Raw genomic sequence first — 27,403 nt, 5'->3', positions numbered from 1 at the left:
CATTTAAAATTTTTACGAGGTTATAAATTCTCAATGTTTACAGTCAATACTTCTACAAGATTTTTTTGTAACTCCCCATTTTTCCCTCTTCACATGCAGCTGTTTTCTACTTTTTTAGCTTAATGTTAGGAATTCTAGGCAGCAGGCACCACAACTACTGAACGCCGCAGCTGTAACCACTGAAGCCCACAGGCCCTAGAGCCCATGCTCTCCAACAAGAGAAGCCACCGAAATGAGAAGCCTGAGCACAACTAGAGTGTAGTCCCCGCTTGCTGCAACCAGAGAAAGCCCCTGCGCAGCTCCAAGACCCAGCGCAGCCAATAAAGAAATTTAATTAAATTTAAAAACGAATCCTAGGAAGTTCCCTGGTGGCCTACCTGTTAGGTCGGTACTTTCAGTGCCATTGCCTGGATTCAATCCCTGGTCTGGAAACTGAGGTCTCAGAAGCTATGAGATATGACACGACTTCTTCAGTCGTGTCCGACTCTGTGCGACCCCATAGACGGCAGCCCACCAGGCTCCCCGGTCCCTGGATTCTCCAGGCAAGAACACTGGAGTGGGTTGCCATTTCCTTCTCCAATGCATGAAAGTGAAAAGTGAAAGTGAAGTCGCTCAGTTGTGTCCGACTCTTAGCGACCCCATGGACTGCAGCCTACCAGGCTCCTCCGTCCATGGGATTTTCCAAGCAAGAGTACCATTGGAGTGGGTGCCATTGCCTTCTCCCCTGAGACGGCTAGTTGAACGCAAAGAAAAGTGGTGAGTAGACGAGATTTCATGAACATAATTTCAGAACTGTAATGCTTTGGCGATGGCAATATATCACCTCCAACAGCCAGTTTTTCTGTCATTGCGAAGCCAAGTGGTCTGGGCCGGCGACATGTTGACTGGAAATTCCCGGCTTCCTCTGACACTGGCAACAGGGATTGGTCCAGCGACACCCCACCGCAACGGCCCTGCGCGTGCGCAGTGTAAGAAAGCTCGTCGCGCCTGCGCACAACGTCGCCGCTGCCGCCCACTCCAGATCCGACCTCACCGAGAGCGGAGCTGAATGGGCTTCCGGGACGCCGTCAGCGGCGAGGAGTTGGCGCTTCCTAGGCGACCGGAGTCCCGCTGACTCGTCCTCCTTCGACTAGAAACCCTCCTCCTGGGCCCGCGCGGGAGGAGTGGGGTCTCTGAGGGAGCGGCGAGCCCGCCGGCCCCGGTCTCTTTCCCTGGCGGCGGCGGCTTCTACCGTAAGACAATATGTTCAAGAGAATGGCCGAATTTGGGCCTGACTCCGGCGGGAGAGTGAAGGTCAGTGCGCGGCCGGTGCCTCCCCTCACGGAATATCTTTCTCGTCCCGGCTCTTTCTAGCGCGGCCTGGGGAGAGTCAGCTTGTTCCCTCTCGCTCCTTCTTGCCTCAGGCTGAAACCGGGGTTTTTAGGAGGACGGCGACTCAGAGCCCCAAAGGGAAAATCGTGGTTTCATTGGGCCCCAACTTCAGGTGTAACCCCCTTCCTTCCATCCCAGCCAAAATAAACTGACATAATCCTTGGTGCCTGGGGGAGAGATGGACGTCGTCGCCAAGGAAGAAGCCACTTGGAGGGCTGGCAGATCCTGGCTTGGTGTTCATCCGCTGCCAACCCAGATCACCTGTAAATCGGGGTCGGGGGGCACCCACCTATTGTGGGATAACAACAGCCGATTCCGTGCTAAGGAAGCACGTGGGTGAATGCTTTATCGGATTCTCTCAGCCCCTATTGCAGCCTTAAAAAGCAATGTTACTCCCAGTATTTACAAGTGTGGTAACGATAGAGCTGGCGGATAGAAAAGTTCCGAAGACTTCCCCAAGTTAGTAGTGTTCATAAAGCTTCAAGGCTACGGCCAGGATACTAATTAATCAAGCAAAGAAGATGCCTGGCACATAGGCAACATTAAGTACGTTAGTTTCTTAGTTGGTAATTAAAGTTATAATCGAGCTTAACATGATGTTTGACACCGTGACAAATTTCCCTCCCACTTTAATGTGTTACCTGGCACATTAACTTTTTATGTCATGACTGGCTGGTTCCTGATATAACATTGGTTTTTACCCCCTTCAGATTTTTATTTACCACAGAAAGAAAAATTTTTTCAAAAAGAAACCACCCAATTTTTGCACCAGTCTAGTTGCTCTAGGTTTTAAGAATCCTTCTCCATATCATATTGTTCATATAAATTTATGCTGTATATGCAGTTGTCATACACAGTGCTTTAATGTTTCTTATAATGTGAGAGCTCTTTGAAAGTTTCAAAAGCTACTGAAATTAAATGGAAGGGGAAAGAGATGGCCAGGTAAAATTTATAGTAGCAGGAGTTTCATAAACATATTTTCTCTCTGCTTTGGGGCCAGATTTTGGAATGATAAGAAAGTACTACAGAAAGGAGGATTATAAAAAGATTGAAAAATAATAATAAAAAATAAGGGAAAAAAGAGAAAACAGAAAAGAGGATTATAAAATTAGCTTTCAGAGAACTTACAGAGCTTTCTCAATTTGTAATCATGTTAGGTTCTAAAAGTCTTTTTAAGTCCAAAATGAAGTGAGGAGATTAGACTTGTAGTCCTCAAATGCTTTTCCACCAAAAATGGATGTGAGTTAGTCATTTAAAACTTAAAATTAGGGACTTGTTTCTTCTCCTTGCTGATTATTACCTGATCTTGTAAGCACCTTTTTCCAATTTAGATAAATTTCATCCTAGTAGAAAGTCCACTGGCAAATGAAAGCCCTTTAAATATTTTAAGAACTCTACAAGTTCCTGTCAGCACTGGCGCTGTGGAATCTGTTACCTACTCACCTTGTCAGTGCTCCTTTGTGTTTATTCGTTCAGTCCTTAAAGGTGAGGCCCTATCTTTGTGTGCCCCAAAAGTGCACTTGCTGTGAGTTTTTTTTAATTCCCATACAAACTCCTTGCCTTCTGAATTAATTTTAGGCTATGGGTATTGACTTTATTTGAGGACTACCTAGTCACAATGAAGTTTTTCTCTTTATGACCAACCTACTGTATAGCAGGTGCCACTTTTGCAGCCTGGATAGGAGGGGAGTTTGGGGGAGAATGGATATATGTGTATGTATGGCTGAGTCCCTTTGCTGTTCACCTGAAACTATCACAACATTGTTAATCGGCTATACAATACAGAATAACAAGTTTGAAAAAAACAAACGAAAGAAAAAGGTTTTCTATTTGTTCAGCGCTCTTCCTCTTCTTATTACTTCTTGATTACATTGGCCCAACACTTTTTACATATGATATATCTTGGTCTTGACCTTCAGGTACATTCCTACTATTCAACAGTTAGTCTCAAATTCATGTGCAACATTCAGCATTTTCTCCTGAAATTTTTTTCTCTCTCCTTTTCATCAGAATCTGCCTTTATAGTTCTAAGATGTGCGCAGAAACATGTACATGTATCACAGAACTGTGCACAAATGTAGCAAACATGCCATCAGTCAAGTGTTTATCAAGCTTGAGTCCTCCAAGTGCCTCTGCCATTATCTGAATTCAAATGTAATATTTAACTTGTTTGTTTAAATCTAATTTTTAAAGTCCCTTCCTAAGCATTATTGTTCTTGAAATTGTGATTTGAATTGCTAGTTGTAGTTTTGGTTTTTCTAATATAGATTAAGCACAAATAATAAAAAGAAAATGCTTCCCTTATTCTACCAAAAAATTCTCTTCCAAACTGCCTTTAATTTTTGTACTGTGCTTTGGAAAACCCTGCTGTAAGCTGATTAATAAGGACATTACCATCAGGTGATGACAATCAAAGTTAGTGACTATTAATTGCTGGTTGTTCTTTAAAGTTTGTAAATAAAGAAACTTTTCTGTTTCTTTATTAAAAAAAAAAGCAAAAATAGAAAGTCTCAAAGTAATATGAATTAAATAGATGTTTTCAAAGTGGGAACATTGTAATTACTGTGATGTTTAGTTCAGTTCAGTTCAGTCACTCAGTCCTGTCTGACTCTTTGAGACCCCATGAATTACAGCACACCAGGCCTCCCTGTCCATCACCAACTCCCGGAGTTCACTCAGACTCAAGTCCATTGAGTCCGTGATGCCATCCAGCCATCCATCCTCTGTTGTCCCCTTCTCCTTCTGCCCCCAATCCCTCCCAGCATCAAAGTCTTTTCCAATGAGTCAACTCTTCGCATGAGGTGGCCAAAGTACTGGAGTTTCAGCTTCAGCATCATTCCTTCCAAAGAAATCCCAGGGCTGATCTCCTTCAGAATGGACTGGTTGGATCTCTTTGCAGTCCAAGAGACTCTGAAGAGTCTTCTCCAACACCACAGTTCAAAAGCATCAATTCTTCGGTTCTCAGCTTTCTTCACAGTCCAACTCTCACGTCCATACATGACCACAGGAAAAACCATAGCCTTGACTAGACGAACCTTTGTTGGCAAAGTAATGTGCTATCTAGGTTGGTCATAACTTTCCTTCCAAGGAGTAAGTGTCTTTTAATTTCATGCCTGCAGTCACCATCTGCAGTGATTTTGGAGCCCAGAAAAATAAAGTCTGACACTGTTTCCACTATTTCCCCATCTATTTCCCATGAAGTGATGGGACCAGATGAGGCTAATTGTCTGGAATTGATTTTTAAGGGAAATCCATGGTATATGCAAACCTAGGTTGTTAGGCTGCCTGCCATTTCTTTAATCAGGCTTTCAAAGCTTTCCTTCTGTTTATTTGGGTAATGATACGTTAATTTATGTTGAAATTGTTTTTCTTTTAGGGTGTTACTATCGTTAAACCAATAGTTTATGGTAATGTTGCTCGATATTTTGGAAAGAAAAGAGAAGAAGATGGGCACACCCATCAGTGGACAGTATATGTAAAACCATATAGAAATGAGGTAAATATTTATTTTTCCTAAAACCTTTTTGAAGCTATGGTTTGTTTTGCTTGAAGATAAATTGTAGTATCATTTTATAGTAACTGATAATAAAATTGTCCCATTGTAGGATAACCAGCGTCCTACTGTGTAGTGCATGGAACTCTGCTGAATGTTATTGGGAGGGGAGTTTGAGGAGAATGGGTACATGTATATGTATGGCTGAGTCCTTTCACTGTTCACCTGAAACTGTCATAGTATTGCTAGTCAGCTTTACTGCAGTAGAGAATAAAAAGTTTTTTTTAAAAAAAAGGTAAAAACAATTGCCCATTGTAGAATGTTACCCCAAAAGTTGAAAGAATAAAGTAAGAGCTGTCATCTTTGTATACTTGTTAGTAGAACTCAGTTTTCCAAAACTGTTTTCTAATTAAAATTAAGTTATGAGCTTCCCTGCTGGCTCAGTGGTTAAGAATTCACCTGCTAATGCAGAGGAGGTGGGTTCAGTCCCTGGGTCAGGAAGATTCCGTGGGAAGGAATTGGCAACCCACTCCAGTATTCTTGCCTAGGAAAGCCCATGGATAGAGGAGCCTGGCAGGCTGTGGTCTGTAGGGTCGCAAAAGAGCTGGACACAACTTAGCGATTAAATAACAACAATGGTAGCAAGAACTGTCCTGTAAACATAGTATACATAGTATGTCTTCTAATCACCACCTCTTAAGGTAGCCTAGTGTATAATCACATGTTTCAGGAATGACAAATTTAAGTTATAATTTGATAATCAGAGAAGGTGAAAGACAAAACTGCTACATAATCTGGCTGCTGGTAGTTTGGTTTTGTGGCTGAATCTCTAATGCCTGGAATGTAGTCACTACATAGTAGGTATTCAGTAGGTACTGAATGAATAAATATTCCTCTGTTTAAAACCCTTCATTCTGTATGTCAGCTGTTACTGATCCAATATAGTGGAAGCAATAAGGCAAGTGAGAATTTATGTTATCATTCTAATCATTTGTTACCATCTGGAAACATCTGAAAAAGCATTTAGAGGCATCATGAAGAGATGTTAATTTCTGAAAAGTTGAAAATGGTGCCAAAAACCACAGGATAGATTCATAGCTTGATAATGATACAGATATCCTGCTTCAAATATTTTTACCACATGTAATCGAGAAGAATTTTGGACTTATACTTTATCAAGGAGAGGGCACATTTTGTGAAGTAATCTAGTAACTATTCAAAATAACTTTATAGAGTCAGTTTTAAGGGTAGTCTTCCCATGTAACCCCACACTGTGTTCAGTCATGTTTAATAAATTAAGAGATGACCAATTTAGAAGTAAATAAAACACAATATGCCACACATTAAACTGCCATGTAGGACAGTTTATAGTGACTCAGCTCAGTGCGTGCATGCTAACTTGATTCTGTCGTGTCCGACTCTTTGCAGCCCTATGGACTGTAGCTGTCCAGGCTCCTCTGTCTGTGGGATTCTTCAGGCAAGAATACCAGAGTGGGTCGCCATGTCCTTCTCCAGGGGATCTTCCGCATAAGGATCGAACCCACATCTCTTATCTCCTGCACTGGCAGGCAGGTTCTTTACCACTAGCGCCACCAGGGATGCCCACATAGAACTCAGTGCAGCTACAATTTAAAGGTGACTAGTTGAATGTAGGCCGCTGGAGCTGAAATTGAGCAAAATACAGCACAGCAAGTAGTGATGCCACCCAAAGTTATCTTAATTTCAAGGGCAAAGAAGATTCTAGTTGACCTTTGATTTCTATTTATCTTTTCTTGGTATATTTCACCAAAAGACTGAATTAAAATGGTGAAACCAATTAAGCTTGATAATGTTTCTTCTTCAGCATTTATACTATCATGTATTAAACAAAATTAAAAGACAAAAAACTTTGAAAGTCCACACAAAAACTTGTGTGTAAATATTCAGTGACATTATTCATAATTGCCCAAATGTCTCCAAACTGATAAGTTAATAAATAAAATGTGGTGTATTCATACAGTGAAATATTATTAAGCAATAAAATGAAGTAATGATACATTCTACTACCACATGGAAAAAATGTATTTGTTTTTATGGAAAAATCACAATCGATTTTGGATGTTGTCAGCAGAGATATATCAAACAATACTCAGAGGTACATAAACATAAGATTTGCAACACAAGTGAATAGAGACATATATATTTATATATATGATGAATTATGAAAGAATCTGGCACAAGCTTCCTTTGTTTAAAATAAAAAACAAACCTCCAGGTTGTAATTCATATTTCTTAGGCATTTCTTGTCTATAAAATTAGTACATATGTTCAATATATTTCCCTCCTAATTTTTATATGTAGATGGCAGAACTAATTAATTCTCTGTGTTTTAGGATATGTCAGCATATGTGAAGAAAATCCAATTTAAATTACACGAAAGCTATGGCAATCCTTTAAGAGGTACAGTAGTTCTGTGATTCATAACATACAAAATATAAAAGAACTAGGAAACTGTATCAGCAATTTAAAATTCCTAATTGTTTTCTTTTTTCTTTCTTTTAGTTGTTACTAAGCCTCCATATGAGATTACTGAAACAGGATGGGGTGAATTTGAAATAATCATCAAAATATTTTTCATTGATCCTAATGAAAGACCTGTGAGTAATGTTACTCTTTGTAGATATAAAATGGATTTTTTTTAGTAATTGTGAAAATGTAATAGTACATTAGACAACATATACAAGCTGTATGTTGACATTTTTTTATTCAGGTATAGTTTATATAAGTTTATGTCTTGCTATATCTTGCCATGCATTAATGTTTTCCTTTTTTAAATGAAGTGCCTTTCAAAAATCTTTTATTTTCTAAGTATAAAAAGAAGGAATACAATACAAACAGTTATTTGAAAGAAATCATGGAAATTATATGATTACTACAGCAAAAAAATGTCTAAAATTCATTAGTATTTTTTGGTTATTAGTAATAAACAAGTTGAGTCCATACAGTGTCTGAAATGGGAGTGTCCCGTTTTTTTAGTTAAAAACCCTAGAATGCCTTTTTACTTTTCATACTGTCATCAGTACTAGCAGCTTTATCTTATTCATGATTCCTTATTATAACTACTGACTTTTTCATCATTTGCTCTCTTCCGATTGTTGCTAGCTAATGTAAAAAGTCCCAAAAGTTTTCACTTTGAGCCCTCAGCAACTTGGTGAGGTTGGTGAGATCCTTTTTTTTAGAGATGAGGATACTAAGGCTCAGAGATAAAGTCTTATGCTCAAAAATACAGTTAATTGTGGTAGAGCTAGTTTTTGAACCTGTATATTTGCATTCAGATGTCATACTCTTTCCTTTACTCTTTTGACTAAAACCACTAAGCCTGTTGTATTGTTAAACACAAAGAGTTACAACTCAGGCTATTTCACTGCACATTTGTATGGTCAGTGTTTAACTCCACTTTCAGGGTTTTAACATTCATCATCATCAATTTTCTTCCTGACAGATTGAGTTCATTCCTTCAGCACCAAACATTTACACTTTAATTATCTGATTACATTTGTAAAACTGTGCTTTTAAAGGAGTTGAATAGCACCTGGGCCAGTGATAGAATTAGTTCCTAACTAACTATGCCAGAAATGCCTGAGGTATTTTTTAGAAGTTCAGACACCTAGTCCCCATTCTCTGGATGGTGATCCATAGGTTTGGAGAGAGGCCAGCACCCCCAGGTAATTTTGATGCACAGTAAGATTTAGGACCAGTTGACGTAGACCACTCCATAGAAGTTTCCTTTAGCCCCTCCAGCATAGTAAGAAAAGAAGACTAGCTTCCATCATGAAGTGAAACATCCTGTTCAGATTTGGAGAAGTTCTGGTTTTCAGAAAGTTCTACTTTATATTAAGCTTCCTTGAACTTTTTCCTGATAACTATTCATAGATTAGTTTGTTTTTATTTTCCTCCTGAAGAGCCATCTAAATGGTTACTTAAATATCTTCCATGTGGTAATGTTTTGGTATCCCCTACCAGTCTTGTCTTTCTGAGATACTCTCACAGATACTCTGTTTGGCAAAAAATTATTAAATATATTTGCAAGATACTTCTCAGAGGGCAGGATACAAAGATCAGACACTACCTATCCTTGATCAAAATAGTCTATTTGGGAATATAGAGCACAGAATATGGCAGATACTGAGATAGGGGAGAGGGAGAAATTGTTAATGTTATTAGAGCTAAGGTTCTTGTTAACTTTGTAAGGTTGCTTTGAATTCATTTTATTTTGAGAATGTGCTGCTTTAAACTGTCTGCCGCCTCATCTGTCTCCCCCATCTCACCTCCCTGCCCCTCCTTGGAAAATACATCTCTGAAAGAAATCATTATATCATGTAACCTCATTATGAGACAGTTCTCAAAGTCTACTCTTGGGAAGGGAAGGTAATACATTCTTTTGCACTTCTGCAGTGATTGATGTATTGATAGGTTTTCATGTAGATCTACATGAACCTGAATTTTATCCACTCCAAACTATTCTCGTGTTCTTTCAGTGTAATGAAACTATTATAGTTTTTCAGTTGACTCTTATAGAAAATAAGTCATATGAAGATTTACTTAAATTATAAAAGAAAGACATGGGTAACTTGTGATTTGCTTCCATTATCCGGTAAGCTATTACAGGTCAAGCCACTATGTAAAAGGAATGATTGTTTGTAAAAATAAAATACTAATATTAGAGTTTTATTCCTAGAAATATTGCTAGCAGGTATAGGCATTTTCATTGCTCTAAGAATCTTCAAGCATCAGTGTAAATTAGAGACATATGTCTTGAAATTTTTCATTGTCTGTATCTGCATGCTGCTAAGTTGCTTCAGTCATGCCAGACTCTGTGTGACCCCATAGACAGCATCCCACCAGGTTCCCCCATCCCTGGGATTCTCCAGGCAAGAACACTGGAGTGGGTTGCCATTTCCTTCTCCAATGCATGAAAGTGAAAAGTGAAGTCTCTCAGTCATATCCGACTCTTCACAACACCATGGACTGCAGCCTACCAGGCTCCTCCGTCCATGGGATTTTCCAGGCAAGAGTACTGGAGTGGGGTGCCATCGCCTTCTCCGTGGTATCTGCATGAATGCCTTGCAAAATCTGAATAAGTTTGGGAAAGGACAGTTTTATGATGTAGTTTTCAATACTGCTCAAATTATAAAACACGTAATATATAGTTTTTAAAAAGATTAAAAAATAAAATGTGCAAGCTTCCTGTATTGGGTTTCTATGGCTGCCATAACAGTATCACAAACTGAATGGGTGAAAACAACAGTTTATTCTCTTGGTTCTGGAGACTAGAAGTCCAGTTTGAAAGTGTTGGCCATGCTCTCTCCAAAGCCTCTAGGGGAGGATCTTTTCTTGCCTCCTCTAATTTGTGGTAGCGCCAGGTGTTCCTTGGCTATGGCAGCATAACTCCAGTCTCTGCCTCCATTGTCACATGGCCGTCTCTCCCTCCCCATCTCTGTGTCTCTTCTCTTTTTATGAGGATATCAGTCATATTGGGCTAGGGGGCGCGCCCCGCCCCGTGACTTCATCTTAACTTGATTACATCTGTGAAGACTCTGTTTGCAAATATGGTCACATTCACAGGTACTGAGGATAAGTATAGATTCTTCACTATCTTTGGGGGGATATAATTTAACCCCATAACATGGAAGTTACCCCATTTCTGACCCCTTCTTCAGGAAAATGACAGTTACTGTTTTCAGTTCCTCTAGGAATTAACTCCCTTGTATCTGATGTATTTAAATCCCTAAGTTTGGATTTTTCAATTTTAGATAGTGCCTCGCAGCTCCTGAGGATGACACATGATCCTTTATCTTCATATTTCTTTCTTTTTTTCATTTTGCTGGAGGAATTTCTTCAGAAAGGATGCTTAAGAAATAAATTTTCAGAGTAAATGCTCTCTAAAAATATCTTTATTTTTGCTTCATACTTGATTGATTGGGTGAAGAATTCTAGGATCCACAGGAGGATATGCTATCTTGTCTATAAGTAAAAGGAGAAGGAAGATTAACCAACCCAGCCACCCAAAGCATTCTTGATTTCTACACCTGCCATCTTTGAGCTTCCAGTCTCTCTTGGGCTCCACTGGGGCCACCGTCTCTCACCTCTGATGTAGTTTTCTTCCCTAAGTTTTTAGGTTATGGATTTCCCTATTATGGTTTATTTATTGTTGTAGTCTCATCTGCTTTCTGTCATCCTAGAAATTGTCAAATTATCTGCTTTAAATATGATGCCTGCTTTTTATGATGATTTTAGCTGACTTTTTGGGAAAATTCTTCAAGTCCTCTCAGTTGCTTCTCCAACTTCAGCATGAACCCTTGATGTTTTACCTGCTAGAATTTGTTTTGTTCAAATAATCATACCTTGTGCTGCAAAGCTTTTCCATTGATGTCTTATTATATGTTTCCAAGTATTTTGAAGAGAGGTTGCTCTTGCCGAAGTGAATTATCAGTGGCTAACTTTTCGTTTATTATGCTACTTATGTTATAATCTTATAATTAATATTACACCAGAGAAATTAACTTGTCCTCTAAAACTTGAGTATTTTAGTATTGATCGTTCCTTTTGAAATCAAATCTTTTTTCCTCACAGTGAATTTGTAAACTTTATCTGTCACAGTTAAGCAAATTTCATATGTATAAGTAAAAGACTTTTTGTCTTAGTGATTTCCCAGTTTAATTTGCATAGCTGTATCTTGTATTGTTTTTATATATAGTCACTCTCTGGAATGGTTTGTAGCCAGTCTTTACTTACCCTCTTTGTAGCATACGTATTGAATAGATAATGGATAGATGTTAATACCTAATAGGAAAATAAAAGTACAGTCAGAGTTTGGATGATCTGCCACTGTAAGTTGTAGTTGTGACAGGATCCTGAATTTGATAGGTTTACTGCTTTACTTTAGTAGTTATTTCTGTAACTGTAAATCAGTTAGAGAAATGATAATCTCACATGATGATGATAAAAACCATCCACGGATGTCGTATCTGTTTTTGTTTCACAGGTAACACTGTATCATTTATTAAAGCTGTTTCAGTCAGACACCAATGCAATGCTGGGGAAAAAAACAGTGGTTTCAGAGTTTTATGATGAAATGGTAAGATTTTATAATGAGAGTTTTTAAAGCATTTTCAATTTGTAGATTTTGAAGTTACAGGGCTTTTTTTTCCATTCTGTCCCGTTAGATATTTCAAGACCCAACAGCAATGATGCAACAATTATTGACAACATCTCGTCAGCTTACCTTAGGAGCCTATAAGCATGAAACAGAATGTAAGTGCCATGAGTTTATAATTAATCCTGAGTGATAATACTTTGGAAGGAATGATGCTAAAGCTGAAACTCCAGTACTTTGGCCACCTCATGCGAAGAGTTGACTCATTGGAAAAGACTCTGATGCTGGGAGGGATTGGGGGCAGGAGGAGAAGGGGACGACAGAGGATGAGATGGCTAGATGGCATCACCGACTCGATGGACGTGAGTTTGGGTGAACTCTGGGAGTTGGTGATGGACAGGGAGGCCTGGCGTGCTGCGATTCATGGGGTCACAAAGAGTTGGACACACTGAGCAATTGAACTGAACTGAAAAATGTATTCAGTGATGGTGAAAGGATTGTATGATAAGTGACTATTAAATTTTTTTATTATGTATAGGTAAAATTTTTAGGAGGAAACAAAATATGTATTACTAAAGAACAAATAAGAAGGATGTTTTAAATAGTTCTCAGAATAGGCCAACTTTCAAAAAGGTAAAAGACAGCTGCTCACACACTCTGAAATATTGTTTGTCTTTTATTCACTAATTCCATTTAAGTGTAGCTTGTCATTAATCTCGCTTAACCTATCACTCAATCATTTTCTGTATGTACTAGTCTTTGCTAACGATTGGTGTGAAGAACCTTGCAGAACATTATGCTTTAGAGTACTGTGGTTAGCGTCTCTTTCTCTCTACACAGCATTTCATGCAGCTGTATCAGTCATTTGCATTTGTCATTCAAGATGAAACCTGTTTACCAACCCCATGTTGACATTTATTCAGGTGTTCCTTTGATCTTTCATTTATTTGCTTCCAATATATATTGAGCATCTGTACTATGCCAAGCATTGTTCTAGGTTCAGGAGATAAAGCAGTGTCTAAACCAGACAAAAGCCCTATCCTCATGGAGCTTACATTCTAGTGGAAGGAAGAGAAATATTCAATAAATAGAACAATAAAACATTAGGTAGTGATTGGATGGCATGGAGAAACCTACAGCAGGTGAGGGAGTGCTTCTGGTGCAAGGAGATTGTTAGAGTTTTAAGTATCAGGTCAGAGAATGCTTCCTGAAATTGTGGCATTTGAGCAAATAACAAAAGGAGTGGGGAAATGAGCCATGCAGCTGCATGAGGGAGGGATGTTATGTGTAGAGGGGCAGCAAGGGCAGGAGCCCTGAGGTAAGAGCAGGCTTGGCGTATCCAAGGAACAACAGAAAAGCCAGTGTGACTGGAGTAGAGGGAACACGGAGTGGGAGACGAGGCCAAAGAAGTAAGTTAATAGAGGACCAGGTCAAACAGGGTCTTAGGGGTAACTTATAAGGACTTTAGATTTTTAAACTGAAGGAGATGTGAAGTTTTTTTGTGGGTTTTGAGCAGCAGAGTGACATTATAAGAGTAACATTTACAAAAGGTCAATCACCCTGGTTGCTATGTTGAGTGTAGACTATAAAGCAGAAAGAGTAGAAGCAGAGTAGTTAGGAGGTTGTTGCAGTTGTCCAGATGTGATAGAGTTGTGAGTAGTACCAATGGGACAGCAATGGAGGTTCTGTTTTAAAGATAGATACAATAGGATTGCTGATGGTTTAGTAAGATGTGAGAGAAGGAGGTGTGTTAATACAAAGCATGACTCTTAAGGTTTGGAGCCCAAAGAAGGAAACAAACAAACAAAAAATTATTGTTGCTTTTCATAGAGATAGGAAGTCTGGGAGGGGCAGCTTTGAGGGGAACGATTAGGAGTAAGTTTGGACATGATGGGTGTGAAATGCCTGTAAGACATTTAAGTGGAGATGTTGAGAAGGGAATTGTACTCAAAGTCTGGTATTCAAGGAAGGGTCTGGGCATATAGGTGGATTTATAAATTGTGAGGCCATATGGTATCATCAGTAGGGTAAGTGAAGATAAACAGAGGTTCAAAGACTGAGCCCTAGGCTTTCCCAAAATTTAGAGATTAAGGAGATGAACGGCTAAGGAAATTAGTTAAAAAAAAAAAAGATAAACATGAGTGTGGAGGGAGTAAAGCTAGGTGCACATAATACCCTAGAGCCAAGTGAAGAAGGTTCATCAGGAAATAGTCGTTAGCTGTGTACCTCTTATACACCAAGTAAGATAAGAGCCAAGAAATAGGTGATGGCAACGTGAAATTCCTTTTCACGGACCTCAGCGGGGCAGTTGAAGGAGAATAGTAAGGACAGAACATCAGTTGAAGTGGATCCAGAGAGAATGAGATGAGACCCTGGAGACAGGTGCTATGGATAAGCCTGTCTTAGAGTTTGACCTGTAAAGGGAAAGTAGCTCTTGAAGCAGTAGGAAAAGCAGGATTTGGGGTCCAGAGGCCAGTGTTTTCCGGGGGAAGTAGACCAGTAAGTGTAGGTGTAGGCTGAAAGAAGTGATCCAGTAAAAGAAAAGGGTGAGGGGATGAAAATGCCCTGCTGGGGAAAGAGATGGCTGTTTAACCATTAATGGTTATAGGAGTGTTTTGTTTGTGTTTTCATGAAACCCATGACTGGGAGTTAAATGATCTGAATACTGATTAAAATTGCCACTTGGTAGTCGTTATGGCAACCCACTCCAGTGTTCTTGCCTGGAGAATCCCAGAGACGGGGAAGCCTGGGCTGCCGTCTATGGGGTCGTAGAGTCGGACACGACTGAAGCGACTTAGCAGCAGCAGCAGCAGCAGCAGTCATTTAAAATTTCAAATCACACTCATTAAAAGGATTTATGCTTCATTTTCTACATCTGAAAATATGGCCTACTTTTTTGTGAACATAAAACAGAAATGTATATGATCACTTCGAAAAGGTAAAAAGCACAGTAATATGCTGTTTTAATTTGTTAATGGTCATTTTCTCTTCATTATAAATCTTTCTCCCATTTCATATTCATAGAGGAAAATTCTCTTTTAAAATTCAAGTGCCTGCATTTCTGTGTTTTCAACAAGACTAATATCATTAATTCATATGTGTGTAACGGGTAAAAACAAATGTGTTTTATAAAAAGACTTTTCCACAAACTACTTTTGCTATATTAAAGCTTATATGTGGAGCTTTATAACCTTGGAAAGTTTCTTTTTTTAATTTATTTAGTTTATTTTTTCAAGGTGGGTGGGTGGCTGACATTATCACCGCTCACCCTGAACGCTTGCTTCGCCAACTGGCGTGCCCTGAAACCCCCCAGGCATGATCCACTCCAACCCCCATCTCCCTGCACGCCTGGCTTTTGTGCAGAGCCCCTGACTCGAGCACATGTTAGACTCCTTGGTCCATGTTTCAAATTTATTTTTGGCTGCACTGGGTCTTTGTTGCTGCAGGAAGTCCTTCTCTAATTCCAGCAAGTGGAGGTTACTTTTCATTGCAGTGCATGGACTTCTCATTGCAGTGGCTTCTCTTGTTGGGGAGCAGAGGCTGTAGAGCACAGCCTCAGTAGCTGTGGAGCATGTGCTTAGTTGCCCCACTGCATGTGGACTCTTCCCATACTAGGGGTCTACATGTGTCCCCTGCATCGGCAGCTGAATTAACCACTGGGCCACCAGGGAAGCCCCAACCTTGGGAAGTTTTTATTAGTAAACTGCACTTTTTGTATTATCTTGAGGTTATTTTCTTTTTTTTTAAATACAAATTTATTTATTTTAATTGGAGGCTAATTACAATATTGTATTGGTTTTGCCATACATCAACATGAATCCACCACGGGTATACACGTGTTCCCCATCCTGAAACCCCCTCCCACCTCCCTCCCCGTACCATCCCTCTGGGTCATCCCAGTGCACCAGCCCCAAGCATCCTGTATCCTGCATCGAACCTGGACTGGCGATTCGTTTCATATATGATATTATACATGTTTCAGTGCCATTCTCCCAAATCATCCCACCCTCTCCCTCTTCCACAGAGTCCAAAAGACTGTTCTATACATCTGTGTCTCTTTTGCTGTCTCGCATACAGGGTTATTGTTACCATCTTTCTAAATTCCATATATATGTGTTAGTATAGTGTATTGGTGTTTTTCTTTCTGCCTTCACTCTGTATTATAGGCTCCAGTTTCATCCACCTCATCAGAACTGATTCAAATGTATTCTTTTTAATGGCTGAATAATACTCCATTGTGTATATGTACCACAGCTTTCTTATCCATTCATCTGCTGATGGACATCTAGGTTGCTTCCATGTCCTGGCTATTACAAACAGTGCTGTGATGAACATTGGGGTACATGTGTCTCTTTCAATTCTGGTTTCCTTGGTGTGTATGCCCAGTAGTGGGATTGCTGGGTCATAAGGCAGTTCTATTTCCAGTTTTTTAAGGAATCTCCACACTCTTCTCCATAGTGGCTGTACTAGTTTGCATTCCCACCAACAGTGTAGGAGGGTTCCCTTTTCTTCACACCCTCTCCAGCATTTATTGCTTGTAGACTTTTGGATAGCAGCCATTCTGACTGGCATGAAATAGTACCTCATTGTGGTTTTGATTTGCATTTCTCTCATAATGAGTGATGTTGAGCATCTTTTCATGTGTTTGTTAGCCATCTGTATGTCTTCTTTGGAGAAATGTCTATTTAGTTCTTTGGCCCATTTTTTGATTGGGTCATTTATTTTTCTGGAATTGAGCTGCAGGAGTTGCTTGTATATTTTTGAGATTAGTTGTTTGTCAGTTGCTTCATTTGCTATTATTTTCTCCCATTCTGAAGGCTGTCTTTTCACCTATCTTGAGGTTATTTTCTTAACAGCATCAAGTCTATAAGGAATAAAAAGATAATTCTGTAAATGGTATTGGCACAGTTGATAACTTTTGAGAAGAAAACTTAATTTAGATCATTGCTTCATGGCACTTAATCAATTCCATTTTAATTAATGGTAGTTAATTGTTTTTTGAGTTTTTTTTCCATACCATATGCATATGGCCAAGCAAGGATCACACCCGTGCCCCTTGTATTGGAAGTGCAGAGTCTTAACAATTGGACCACCAAGGAAGTCCCTAAATTTTTTTTTATATCAATTAACCTGTTTAAAAAATTAGAGAAATGACTGTCTATCCTGGCTATGGAAGACTTTGTAAATTTGAAGTGTTAGAAGAAATTACATTGAAAGACAAAAAGATTTTTTTGCAAAAGATATGTAACTTATGCATTTCAAAAGGGCAAAAAAACAAAAAATAGATTTTTGGAAAATATGACAAAGGATTAAAAGCTGTAAAACTCTAAAATAAAAATAGAATATAGTTTTAAACTTCAGTTTATAAATGGACAACGGAGTGGACAGACAGAAGAAAGATGGTTAGTAAATAAAAAGTAAAATATTTGACCCTGCTAGTAATTTTTAAAATGCAAACCAGTAATAATGGATGGCTATATTTGTATCAAATATGCAAAAGAAATCTATCATAGTTGTACCTAGTAAGGATGTGGTGAACACTGTGTTCTCATGAATTGTTTATGTGAATAGGCCTTTTAGGAAAGCAATTTGGTAATATTAATCAAAGGTGTAAAAAAAGATAGATGCACTTTTACCAGTTTGAGAACATTATACTCAATATTTGGTAATAATATCAGATTTGTTGAGTACTTACCATTTATACTTTTCTAATCTGTACATGTATAAGCTCATTTATATCTATAATAACTTTTTTAGGTAATCCGTTTAGAAAAGGAAACTGAGGCACACATTGGTAAGAAACTTGCCCAATTAATATGAGTTAGTGGTACAGCCCAGTCTCCTAGGCAGTCCTCAGAACTTAGGGTCTAAAAGCATTGTAGATAAGAGTAATAGGATAGAGGTTGCTCATTATAAAGCACATTAAAAGTTTATAAAGATATTTGCAAAGAGTTGACTCATTGGAAAAGACTCTGATGCTGGGAGGGATTGGGGACAGGAGGAGAAGGGGACGACAGAGGATGAGATGGCTGGATGGCATCACTGACTCGATGGATGTGAGTCTGGGTGAACTCTGGGAGTTGGTGATGGACAGGGAGGCCTGGTGCGCTACGACTCATGGGGTCGCAAAGACTTGGACACGACTAAGCAACTGAACTGAACTGAAACCTGCAGAAATTGACTTAAGCACTAATGGTCTAGCTTTTAATAGAAGTTGCTTCTACAAGGAATGACTAAACTGATATTGGATACTTAATAGAGCTTACATGTACTAGATAAGTGCTTTACATTTCTAAAGTGAAGTGAAAGTTGCTCAGTCATGTCTGACTCTGCAACCTCATGGACTATATAGTCCATGCAGTTCTCCAGGCCAGAATAATGGAGTGGGTAGCCTTTCCCTTCTCCAGGGGATCTTCCCAACCTAGGGATTGAATCCAGGTCTCCTCCATTGCAGGCAGATTCTTTACCAGCTGAGCCACAAAGGAAGACCTTAGGAATTCCCTTGATAGCCCTCAGAGAGAGGTACTACTGTTAACCCCATTTTGCATAGAGAGTTTTGATCTTGCCCCATATCACTCAGCAGAGCCAGGATTTAAACCCACACAGAGTCTGTGCTGTTAACCAATAAGTTGTTTCTCTTTGTAAAAAGCCTGTGCTTCTAACTGGTGCATTACATTTGCTTTGCAAAACTAATAATTCTTCTTTGGATTAGTTTACTGTAAATTGAGGCTTCATTTGGAATTTAAAATAGAAATTTTATATATATTTATATATGCTATAGCCCATGGAATTTCAAAGAGTTGGACACGACTGAACACACACACACACGTACATACATACACACACGTGTACATACATACATACATACACACACGGACATACATATATGCACATGTATATCTTAAATGTATGTGTAAACATTTAATATATAGGAAGCAGAAAACTAGAACAGGCTAAAACAAGTTTTTAAATGTTTTCTTCTAGGATCTCCTCATTAATTAACCCATTTCTCCAATATATGGTACCCTTGGCAGTTTTACGATTTGTCAAAAATACAGTATGGTGACTAAATCAAAGAACAAAGATCTATATCTATAATGAATGCTGTCCTCTAACAGATGAGTTAAATTAAGTCTTCCTGACTAGATTTAAAACTACCTGTTACTGTCATAAAGTCCTTGTTGTTTCCCAAATCTTTCTGTACTGTTTCCAAAGCCTGCTGTATCCCACTTCATCTAATTCTTATTTTATTCTTTAAAACTCAGTTCAGATTTTACTTCTGCCAAGAAGCATTCCTTGATATATATATATATACACACACACACACACGTACTCTTTCCCCTTGTTATGAATCCTGTCTGCTTTATAGCTCCCTAATTACCTCATGACACTGTAATGCATTTTCTTTCTTGTCTATTTCCTACGTCTGTGTCCCAGCCTCTGTCAATGTGCCTTTTACTCTGCTGTTGTTTAGTCGCTCGGTCGTGTCCAACTCTTTGTGGTTCCATGGACTTTAGCCCACCAGGCTTCTCTGGAAATCCATGTATGTGCTCAGTCACTTCAGTTGTGTCTGATTCTTTGCAGTCCCATGGACTAGCCCACCAGGTTTTTCTGTCCACTCGGGTTCTCTAGACAGGAATACTAGAGTGAGTTGCCATGCCCTCCTCCAGAGGATCTTCCCAACACAGGGATAGAACCCAGATCTCCCTCATTGCAGGCAGATTCTTTGCCGTCTGAGCCACCAGGGAAGCTCAGAAGTCCATGGGATTTCACAGGCAAGAATATTGGAGTGGATTGCCATTTCCTTCTTGAAGGGATCTTCCCAGTCCAGGGATTGAACCTACCTGTCTTACATCTGCTGCATTGCAGACAGAGCCTTTACCATTGAGCCACCAGGAAAGCTTGCTTTCACTCTGTGTATGTCTTTTAATTGATATGAAGAGAGAAGGGGAGCAACGGGGTAAAAATTTCTGCATTGTCAACCAAGTCTAAAGACAAGCCATGAAAAGAAATATTGTACTTCTATTACAGATGACTTGTTTCTTTTGTATATAAAGAGCTCCTGCACATCATTTTAAAAGGCCAATAACCAGTAATTAAAAAGCTTCAGAGCAAAAGAAACCAACCACAAAATTAAAAGGAAACCTACTGAATGGGAGAAAATATTTGCAAATCATGTATCTGATAAAGAGTTAATTTCCAAAATATATACAGAACTCATACAGCTCAATGACCAAACAAAGCATACAATTCAATTAAAACTGGACAGAAGAGCTAAATAGATATTTTTTCAAAGAAGACATGCAGATGGCTAACAGATATCAAAAATACATTCAGTATCACTTATCATCCGGGAAATACAAATCAAAACCACAAAGTATTATTTGATGTCTGTTAGAATGGCTGATCGGAGAAGACACTGGCACCCCACTCCAGTACTCTTGCCTGGAAAATCCATGGACGGAGGAGCCTGGTAGGCTGCAGTCCATGGGGTCGCAAAGAGTCAGACACCACTGAGCGACTTCACTTTCACTTTTCACTTTCATGCATTGGAGAAGGAAATGGCAACCCACTCCAGTGTTCTTGCCTGGAGAATCCCAGGGACCGGGGAGCCTGGTGGGCTGCCGTCTGTGGGGTCGCACAGAGTTGAACATGACTGAAACGACTTAGCAGCAGCAGCATAATGGCTGATATCAAGAAGACTAGAAATAACAAGTGTTGGCAAGGATGTGGAGAAAAGAAAACCATTACTCAATGTTGACTGGTGTAGCCACTATGGAAAACAGTGTGGAGTTTCGTCAAAAAAATAAAAGTAGAACTACCATATGATCCATCAATTCCACTCCTGGATATGGCTCTGAAGGAAAACAAAAACACTAACTTGAAAAGATAATATACACCCCATTTTCATTACAGCTGCTGCTGCTGCTGCTAAGTCACTGCAGTTGTGTCTGACTCTCTGTGACCCCAGAGACGGCACCCCACCAGGCTCCACCATCCTTGGGATTCTCCAGGCAAGAATACTGGAGTGGGTTGCCATTTCCTTCTCCAATGAATGAAAGTGAAAAGTGAAATGAAGTTGCTCAGTCATGTCTGACTCCTAGCGACCCCATGGACTGTAGCCCACCAGGCTTCTAGGTCCATGGGATTCTCCAGGCAAGAGTACTGGAGTGGGTTGACATTGCCTTCTCTGGTTCATTTCAGCATTATTTACAATAACCAAGATAGGAAAACAACGTAAGTGTCCATCAATAGACGACTGGATAAAGAAGTGTTTTTTATACACACACACATACATACATACATACATACATACATACATATGTACACATGCACACACAAACATAATGGAATAATATTCAGCCATTAAAAAGAAATCTTTCCATTTGTATCAACATAGATGGACCACAAGGGCATTATGCTAAGTGAAATGAATCAGAAAAAAACAAATACAGTGTAATCTTATTTATGTGTAGACGCTTAAAAACAAAAGCTCAAAAATAACAGAGAACAGATTAGTGGTTGCCAGAGGTTGGGGTTGTGGCAGGCGTGGCCAAAAAGGTGCAAACTTCTAGTTATAAATAAGAGGTGATATGATTTACAGGATAGTGACTATAGTTAATAATATTATATTGCATGTTTGAGAGTTGCTGAGAGTAGATTTTAAAATTTGTCCTTACAAGAAAAAAATTCATAACTATATATGGTTCAGTTCAGTTCAGTTCAGTTGCTCAGTCGTGTCCGACTCCCTGAGACCCCATGAACTGCAGCACACCAGGCCTCCCTGTCCATCACCAACTCCCAGAGTCCACCCAAACCCATGTCAACTGAGTCAGTGATGCCATCCAGCCATCTCATCCTCTGTCTTCCCCTTCTCCTTCTGCCCTCAATCTTTCCCAGCATCAGGGTCTTTTCAAATGAGTCATTTCTTTGCATCAGGTGGCCAAAATGTTGGAGTTTCAGCTTTAGCATCAGGCCTTCCAACGAACACCCAGGGCTGATCTCCTTCAGAATGGACTGGTTGGATCTCCTTGCAGTCCAAGGGACTCTCAAGAGTCTTCTCCAACACCACAGTTCAAAAGCATCAATTCTTCAACGCTCAGCTTTCTTTATAGTCCAACTCTCACATCCAAACATGACCACTGGAAAAACCATAGCCTTGACTAGACGGACCTTTGTTGACAAAGTAATGTCTCTGCTTTTCAATATGCTATCTAGGTTGATCATAGCTTTTCTTCCAAGGAGTGAGCGTCTTTTAATTTCATGGCTGTGGTCACCATCTGCAGTGATTTTGGAGCCCAAGAAAATAAAGTCTGACACTGTTTCCACTGTTTCCCCATCTATTTCCCATGAAGTGATGGGACCAGATGCCATGATCTTCATTTTCTGAATGTTGAGCTTTAAGCCAACTTTTTCACTCTCCTCTTTCACTTTCATCAAGAGGCTCATCTTCACTTTTGGCCATAAGGGTGATGTCATCTGCATATCTGAGGTTATTGATATTTCTCCCAGCAGTCTTGATTCCAGCTTGTGCTTCATCCAGCCCAGCGCTTCTCATGATGTATTCTGCATATAAGTTAAATAAGCAGGGTGACAATATACAGCCTTGATGTACTCCTTTGCCTATTTGGAACCAGTCTGTTGTTCCATGTCCAGTTCTAACTGTTGCTTCCTGACCTGCGTATAGGTTTCTCAAGCTGCAGGTCAGGTGGTCTGGTATTCCCATGTCTTTCAGAATTTTCCACAGTGTATTGTGATCCACACAGTCAAAGGAGAAAAAAGCAGAATAGATGTTTTTAAAACTGGAACTCTTGCTTTTTCGATGATCCAGCGGATGTTGGCAATTTGATCTCTGGTTCCTCTGCCTTTTCTAAAACCAGCTTGAACATCAGGAAGTTCACGGTTCACATATTGCTGAAGCCTGGCTTGGAGAATTTTGAGCATTACTTTGATAGTGTGTGAGATGAGTGCAATTGTGTGGTAGTTTGAGCATTCTTTGGGATTGCCTTTCTTTGGGATTGGAATGAAAGCTGACCTTTTCCAGTCCTGTGGCCACTGCTGAGTTTTCCAAATTTGCTGGCATATTGAATGCAGCACTTTCACAGCATCATCTTTCAGGATTTGAAATAGCTCCACTGGAATTCCATCATCTCCACTAGCTTTGTTCATAGTGATGCTTTCTAAGGCCCACTTGACTTCATATTCCAGGATGTCTGGCTCTTTGTGAGTCATCACACCATCATGATTATCTGGGTCGTCAAGATCTTTTTTGTATATACGATAACAGATGTTAACTTCAGACTTACTGTGTTGATCATTATGCAGTATATACAAGTATTGACTCATATGTTGTACACCTGAAACTCATATGTTGTATGTCAATTATACCTCAATTTTTTTAAAGGCAGGGGCCAGTCAAGGGAAAGGATAAATAGGCAATTCATAGAAAGAAAGGGAGAAATATCCCCTAACCATATTAAAAGATTATCAATCTCAGAAGTAATAGAAGTGCAAATTAAAACTATTCTGAAATATAATTTTTAACCTTCCAGATTATTTAAGACCAAAAAGTTGATGCAGTAGGGAAACAGACATACTATGCTAATGAGATTATAAATTAATAATAGAACCTCTGAGAGTCACTTGGCATTCTTCCAAAATTACAAGCACAGTTATTCTTCAACCTACCAATTACTATTTACAGGAATTTATCACACGATTTTCCACCTTTTAATTTTGTATCGGGTGTATGTACCACCTATTTTCAAAAATAATTTTAAAAATAAAAGCAATGGAAAATTACAAAGAAAAATGTGGATTGTTTTGGCAATGTAAAAGTTTAGCTCTGTTACAAAATGTATCACAAAAAGAAAGTCACCAGCAGTGGGCAAAATAAGAACACATGTGTTTTAACATGCTGGATGCTTTTTACATGTATTACTTAATCCTAAATCCTCTGTGAAATACAAAGTTTTAACTATATTATATAGAAAGAAGAAATTAAGTGAGAGATCAGCATTCAGCTAGTAAGGGACAAAAGGTGTATTTGAACTCAAGTCTTTCTGATTTTAAAGGGTTTTACTTTTTTTTCCTTCAATCCATACTGCTTCCAACTAGTGATCATTTTACATTAACAAAAGTACAACTGTGCCTTAACAGTCATCAGCAGCAATTACCTGAAATGTCTACAAGGTGGAAATGTTGGGTGATAGTAGACATTTTTTTCTCTATAAACATGGTACTACACTATCCAAGTGGAATATTTAAATAAATATAGCCTATTTTGCAGTAATGATATTTTTCTTTAGTTATTTGTTACATAGCCAGCTAGAATGTTTTAAATATTTAATGTTCCTCTGTTATAATAGTACTTAATATGTTTTTATGTGCCAAATGATATTCATTTTAAATCTTTTAAGCAAATAATATCACAGGTGTTTGCAATTATAATCTGTATTTTAGAAATGAGGAAATGAGCATGGAGATTAAAACAATAGCTTATTCAGAGTGGTACAATTAGTAGAGCTAGAATTCAAGCCTAGATAGTTACTACTCTGTTTTGAAAAAAGAAACAGGTTTACCAGTGTGATTTTGTTTATGTAACTTTTACCTACACATAAACTTAAGAATCCTCTTTTTAGTGAAATTTTATTAGTTGGAAGTCTCTTGGACTATATACTCCCTAATTTCCAGATTAATATGTAAATAGAGAAAAACAAGGACATTATGTCTTAAAATCTTAAGTGTGAATTAAAATACTAGTGGCCCGAATTTTATTCTTTGTGATAGAAAACATCTTAGATCCTCTCTTGAGAGTTCAAACTTTCTCACCCACCCTCCTGTGTTTAAAGTTACATATCTTAAGTTGTTTGCATTTCATCATGGAAACATTGACCTTAACGGAATGTCACGTTTATTACTCTGTGACATATCTTGGACATATGAGAAAAATGGAATAAATTAGTAACAGTCTGTTTTCTTTAGTTGCAGAACTTGAAGTGAAAACCAGAGAAAAATTAGAAGCTGCAAAAAAAAAAACAAGCTTTGAAATTGCAGAGCTTAAAGAGAGATTAAAAGCAAGTCGTGAAACCATAAATTGTTTAAAAAATGAAATCAGGAAATTGGAAGAAGATGATCAGACAAAAGAAATATAAACAGTTCTGAAGACAACTTGATAGTAAGCTAAGCTGAAAATAAGGTGGGCTTTAAAGGAGAGATGGACTACAGATGCCATGTGTTTCTAAGAGGAAGTTTGTATATAGTTGTCGACCATAGATTTTTCAGCAATGGGGTCAAAGTATTTGTACTTTACCAGCAATCTTTAATGTGAAATATATGTGTATAATAAGAATGAATGGTGTATAGGTATTTTACCAACCCATTTTGGAGTAGTTCTGTGATATTAAGCACAATTTTAAAACATTTTTATTGCATTGTATGTATAGCTTATCCTTTTGACAGGCATTGAAATTTCATTATAAAGTATAACTTATACAAATTTTGTACTTCCCGTAGTAGTTAGAATTAGTCGTAAAATTAACATGTATATTAAATTTTTACCTCCCCCATCCCAGCTCTTTTGTATCTGATGTGCCCAGTGTCCAGTAAGCACTGAATAAATGTAGTCTGCATATGCTATTTCCGCCTCTTGGGTTTCTTTGTCTTGAAGCCCGTGGAACTCTCTCATTACGATTAATGTATCTCCATAGTATTGTGACCATGTATCTCTGATTTGCAGTCATTGTAACATACCAAAGCTCTCAGATGGCCAAGATCATATCTGAAGTATTGTTCTGCCTAACTACCGCAGTGTCATTAGTTTTCACATAGAATAATATTCAATCCCTTGTGCATGTTCCAAAGACACACAGGATGCATCTATGCAGCAATTTCGTACACTACCCCTGCTTTCTCTACCTTCTCTCTCAGGCTGTCTTGTTCAAATCCACATGGTGAGTCCTCTACTTTTTTTTTTTCCCCTGACTGTGCTGGGTGTTAGTTTTAGCATAAGGGATCTAGTTTCCTGACCGCGGATCAAACCCAAGGCCCCTACCCTGGAAGCACAGAGTCTTAGCCACTGGACCACCAGGGACATCCCAGCCCTGTACTTCTGAGTCATCTAATTTGAACACTAGTGGTACTTAATTTTTAAGGCCTTTTTGGCTAACCCATCTTGGCAACCTAGGAACAACAGTAAGTAGGAAAGTATTTTGGAAAACGTGATACTAATATGTTACAAGTTCCTAAAAATGGAAGCTATGCCTGTGCCTAATGCAGATTCTTTACCTTCTGGAGAGTGATAACTAGGCACTAGTACTTTAAGATACTTTTAATCTATCCGCCTTGGTGGACTGGTTACTTTTTTACCTTATTGCTTTATTTTTTTAGGTTGTGATATTTATAAACATTATGGAGGTATGCAAAACTCTCTGTGGTCTGAAATTTCTGCCAGGGGATCTGGTTGGGGGTGTTGAAGATGGCACTTCTAGTTATGCCAGGCATCATTCAACTTTACCCTACTGCTAGCCCAGTGCCCACAGTGTGGGGTAGGCTTGGGGATAGATCAGAAAAAACAACGGGAAAGTCCCATTCTACTTGAACCCTGACATGGGAGATCATCCCTCCATTATTCCATTAGATTAGCCCCTAAGAATGTATTCATAAAGCTAAAGTTCATAGAGGTAATTCGGACTTTATGCATGGATGAATACAAGAGTTTAAAATACATAATCATGAGTCGATCTAGCCCTTTGTCAGGTCTTATTTCTGTTTTGGCTTAAAGTAAGATCTTCCATAAGTATGCAAAGAATCCTTATAATCAAAATAACAAGAACAACCCAGTTTTTGAATGAACAAAGGATTAAATTGACATTTATCCAAAGAAATACAAATGGCTAGTAAGTATATGCGGAGAAGGCAATGGCACCCCACTCCAGTACTCTTGCCTGGAAAATCCCATGGACAGAGGAGCCTGGTAGGCTGCAGTCCATGGGGTCACTAAGAGTCGGACATGACTGAGTGACTTCACTTTCACTTTTCACTTTCATGCATTGGAGAAGGAAATGGCAACCCACTCCAGTGTTCTTGCCTGGAGAATCCCAGGGACGGGGGAGCCTGGTGGGCTGCCATTTATGGGGTCACACAGAGTCGGACACGACTGAAGCGACTTAGCAGTAAGTACATGAAGGGATGCCCAGCATCTTTGGTCATTACGTAAATGCAAAGCCAAACTGCAACAAGAGACCATTTTACACCCACCAGGATGCCTGTAATTTTAAACAAAACCAAAAGCAAGTTGGTGAGGATATGAAGAAATTATGAAACTCATACATTGCTGACAGTAATGTAAAATGGTGCAGCCACTTTGAAAAATAGTTTGGCTATATCTCAAGGAGTTAAGACTG

General features: G+C 38.9%; 1 protein-coding gene across 2 annotated transcripts; it reads left to right on the top strand.

Annotated features, from left to right (window-relative positions):
* Nucleotides 1-998: 998 nt before the first annotated feature.
* Nucleotides 999-25,637, top strand: YEATS4 (YEATS domain containing 4). Of its 2 annotated transcripts, XR_009736427.1 has the most exons (8): nucleotides 1,011-1,293; nucleotides 4,748-4,867; nucleotides 7,237-7,303; nucleotides 7,406-7,500; nucleotides 11,889-11,981; nucleotides 12,070-12,157; nucleotides 20,916-21,236; nucleotides 24,984-25,040. XR_009736427.1 is itself a non-coding variant. In XM_061416510.1 (7 exons), the coding sequence occupies exons 1-7, from the start codon at nucleotides 1,243-1,245 to the stop codon at nucleotides 25,151-25,153; spliced, it is 684 nt and encodes a 227-aa protein (XP_061272494.1). In that variant the 5' UTR covers nucleotides 999-1,242; the 3' UTR covers nucleotides 25,154-25,637. The 2 variants fall into 2 exon arrangements, 1 of the variants encoding a protein (XP_061272494.1); XM_061416510.1 differs by lacking the exon at nucleotides 20,916-21,236 and having other exon boundaries at nucleotides 999-1,293; nucleotides 24,984-25,637.
* Nucleotides 25,638-27,403: the final 1,766 nt, after the last annotated feature.

The sequence above is a fragment of the Bos javanicus genome, chromosome 5, assembly GCF_032452875.1.
Source record: "Bos javanicus breed banteng chromosome 5, ARS-OSU_banteng_1.0, whole genome shotgun sequence".
In the NCBI taxonomy this organism is placed as follows: Eukaryota; Metazoa; Chordata; class Mammalia; order Artiodactyla; family Bovidae; genus Bos; species Bos javanicus.
The sequence above is the reverse complement of the archived record's forward strand: the minus strand, read 5'-3'. Positions and strand labels throughout refer to the sequence as shown.

Excerpts from the sequence above, each read along its gene's own strand:
- YEATS4 (XM_061416510.1), top strand. The coding sequence starts at position 1,243 with ATGTTCAAGAGAATGGCCGAATTTGGGCCTGACTCCGGCGGGAGAGTG. Across the intron at positions 1,294-4,747 it reads ACTCCGGCGGGAGAGTGAAG|GGTGTTACTATCGTTAAACC; the intron begins GTCAGTGCGCGG and ends TTTTTCTTTTAG. Across the intron at positions 11,982-12,069 it reads CAGAGTTTTATGATGAAATG|ATATTTCAAGACCCAACAGC; the intron begins GTAAGATTTTAT and ends CTGTCCCGTTAG.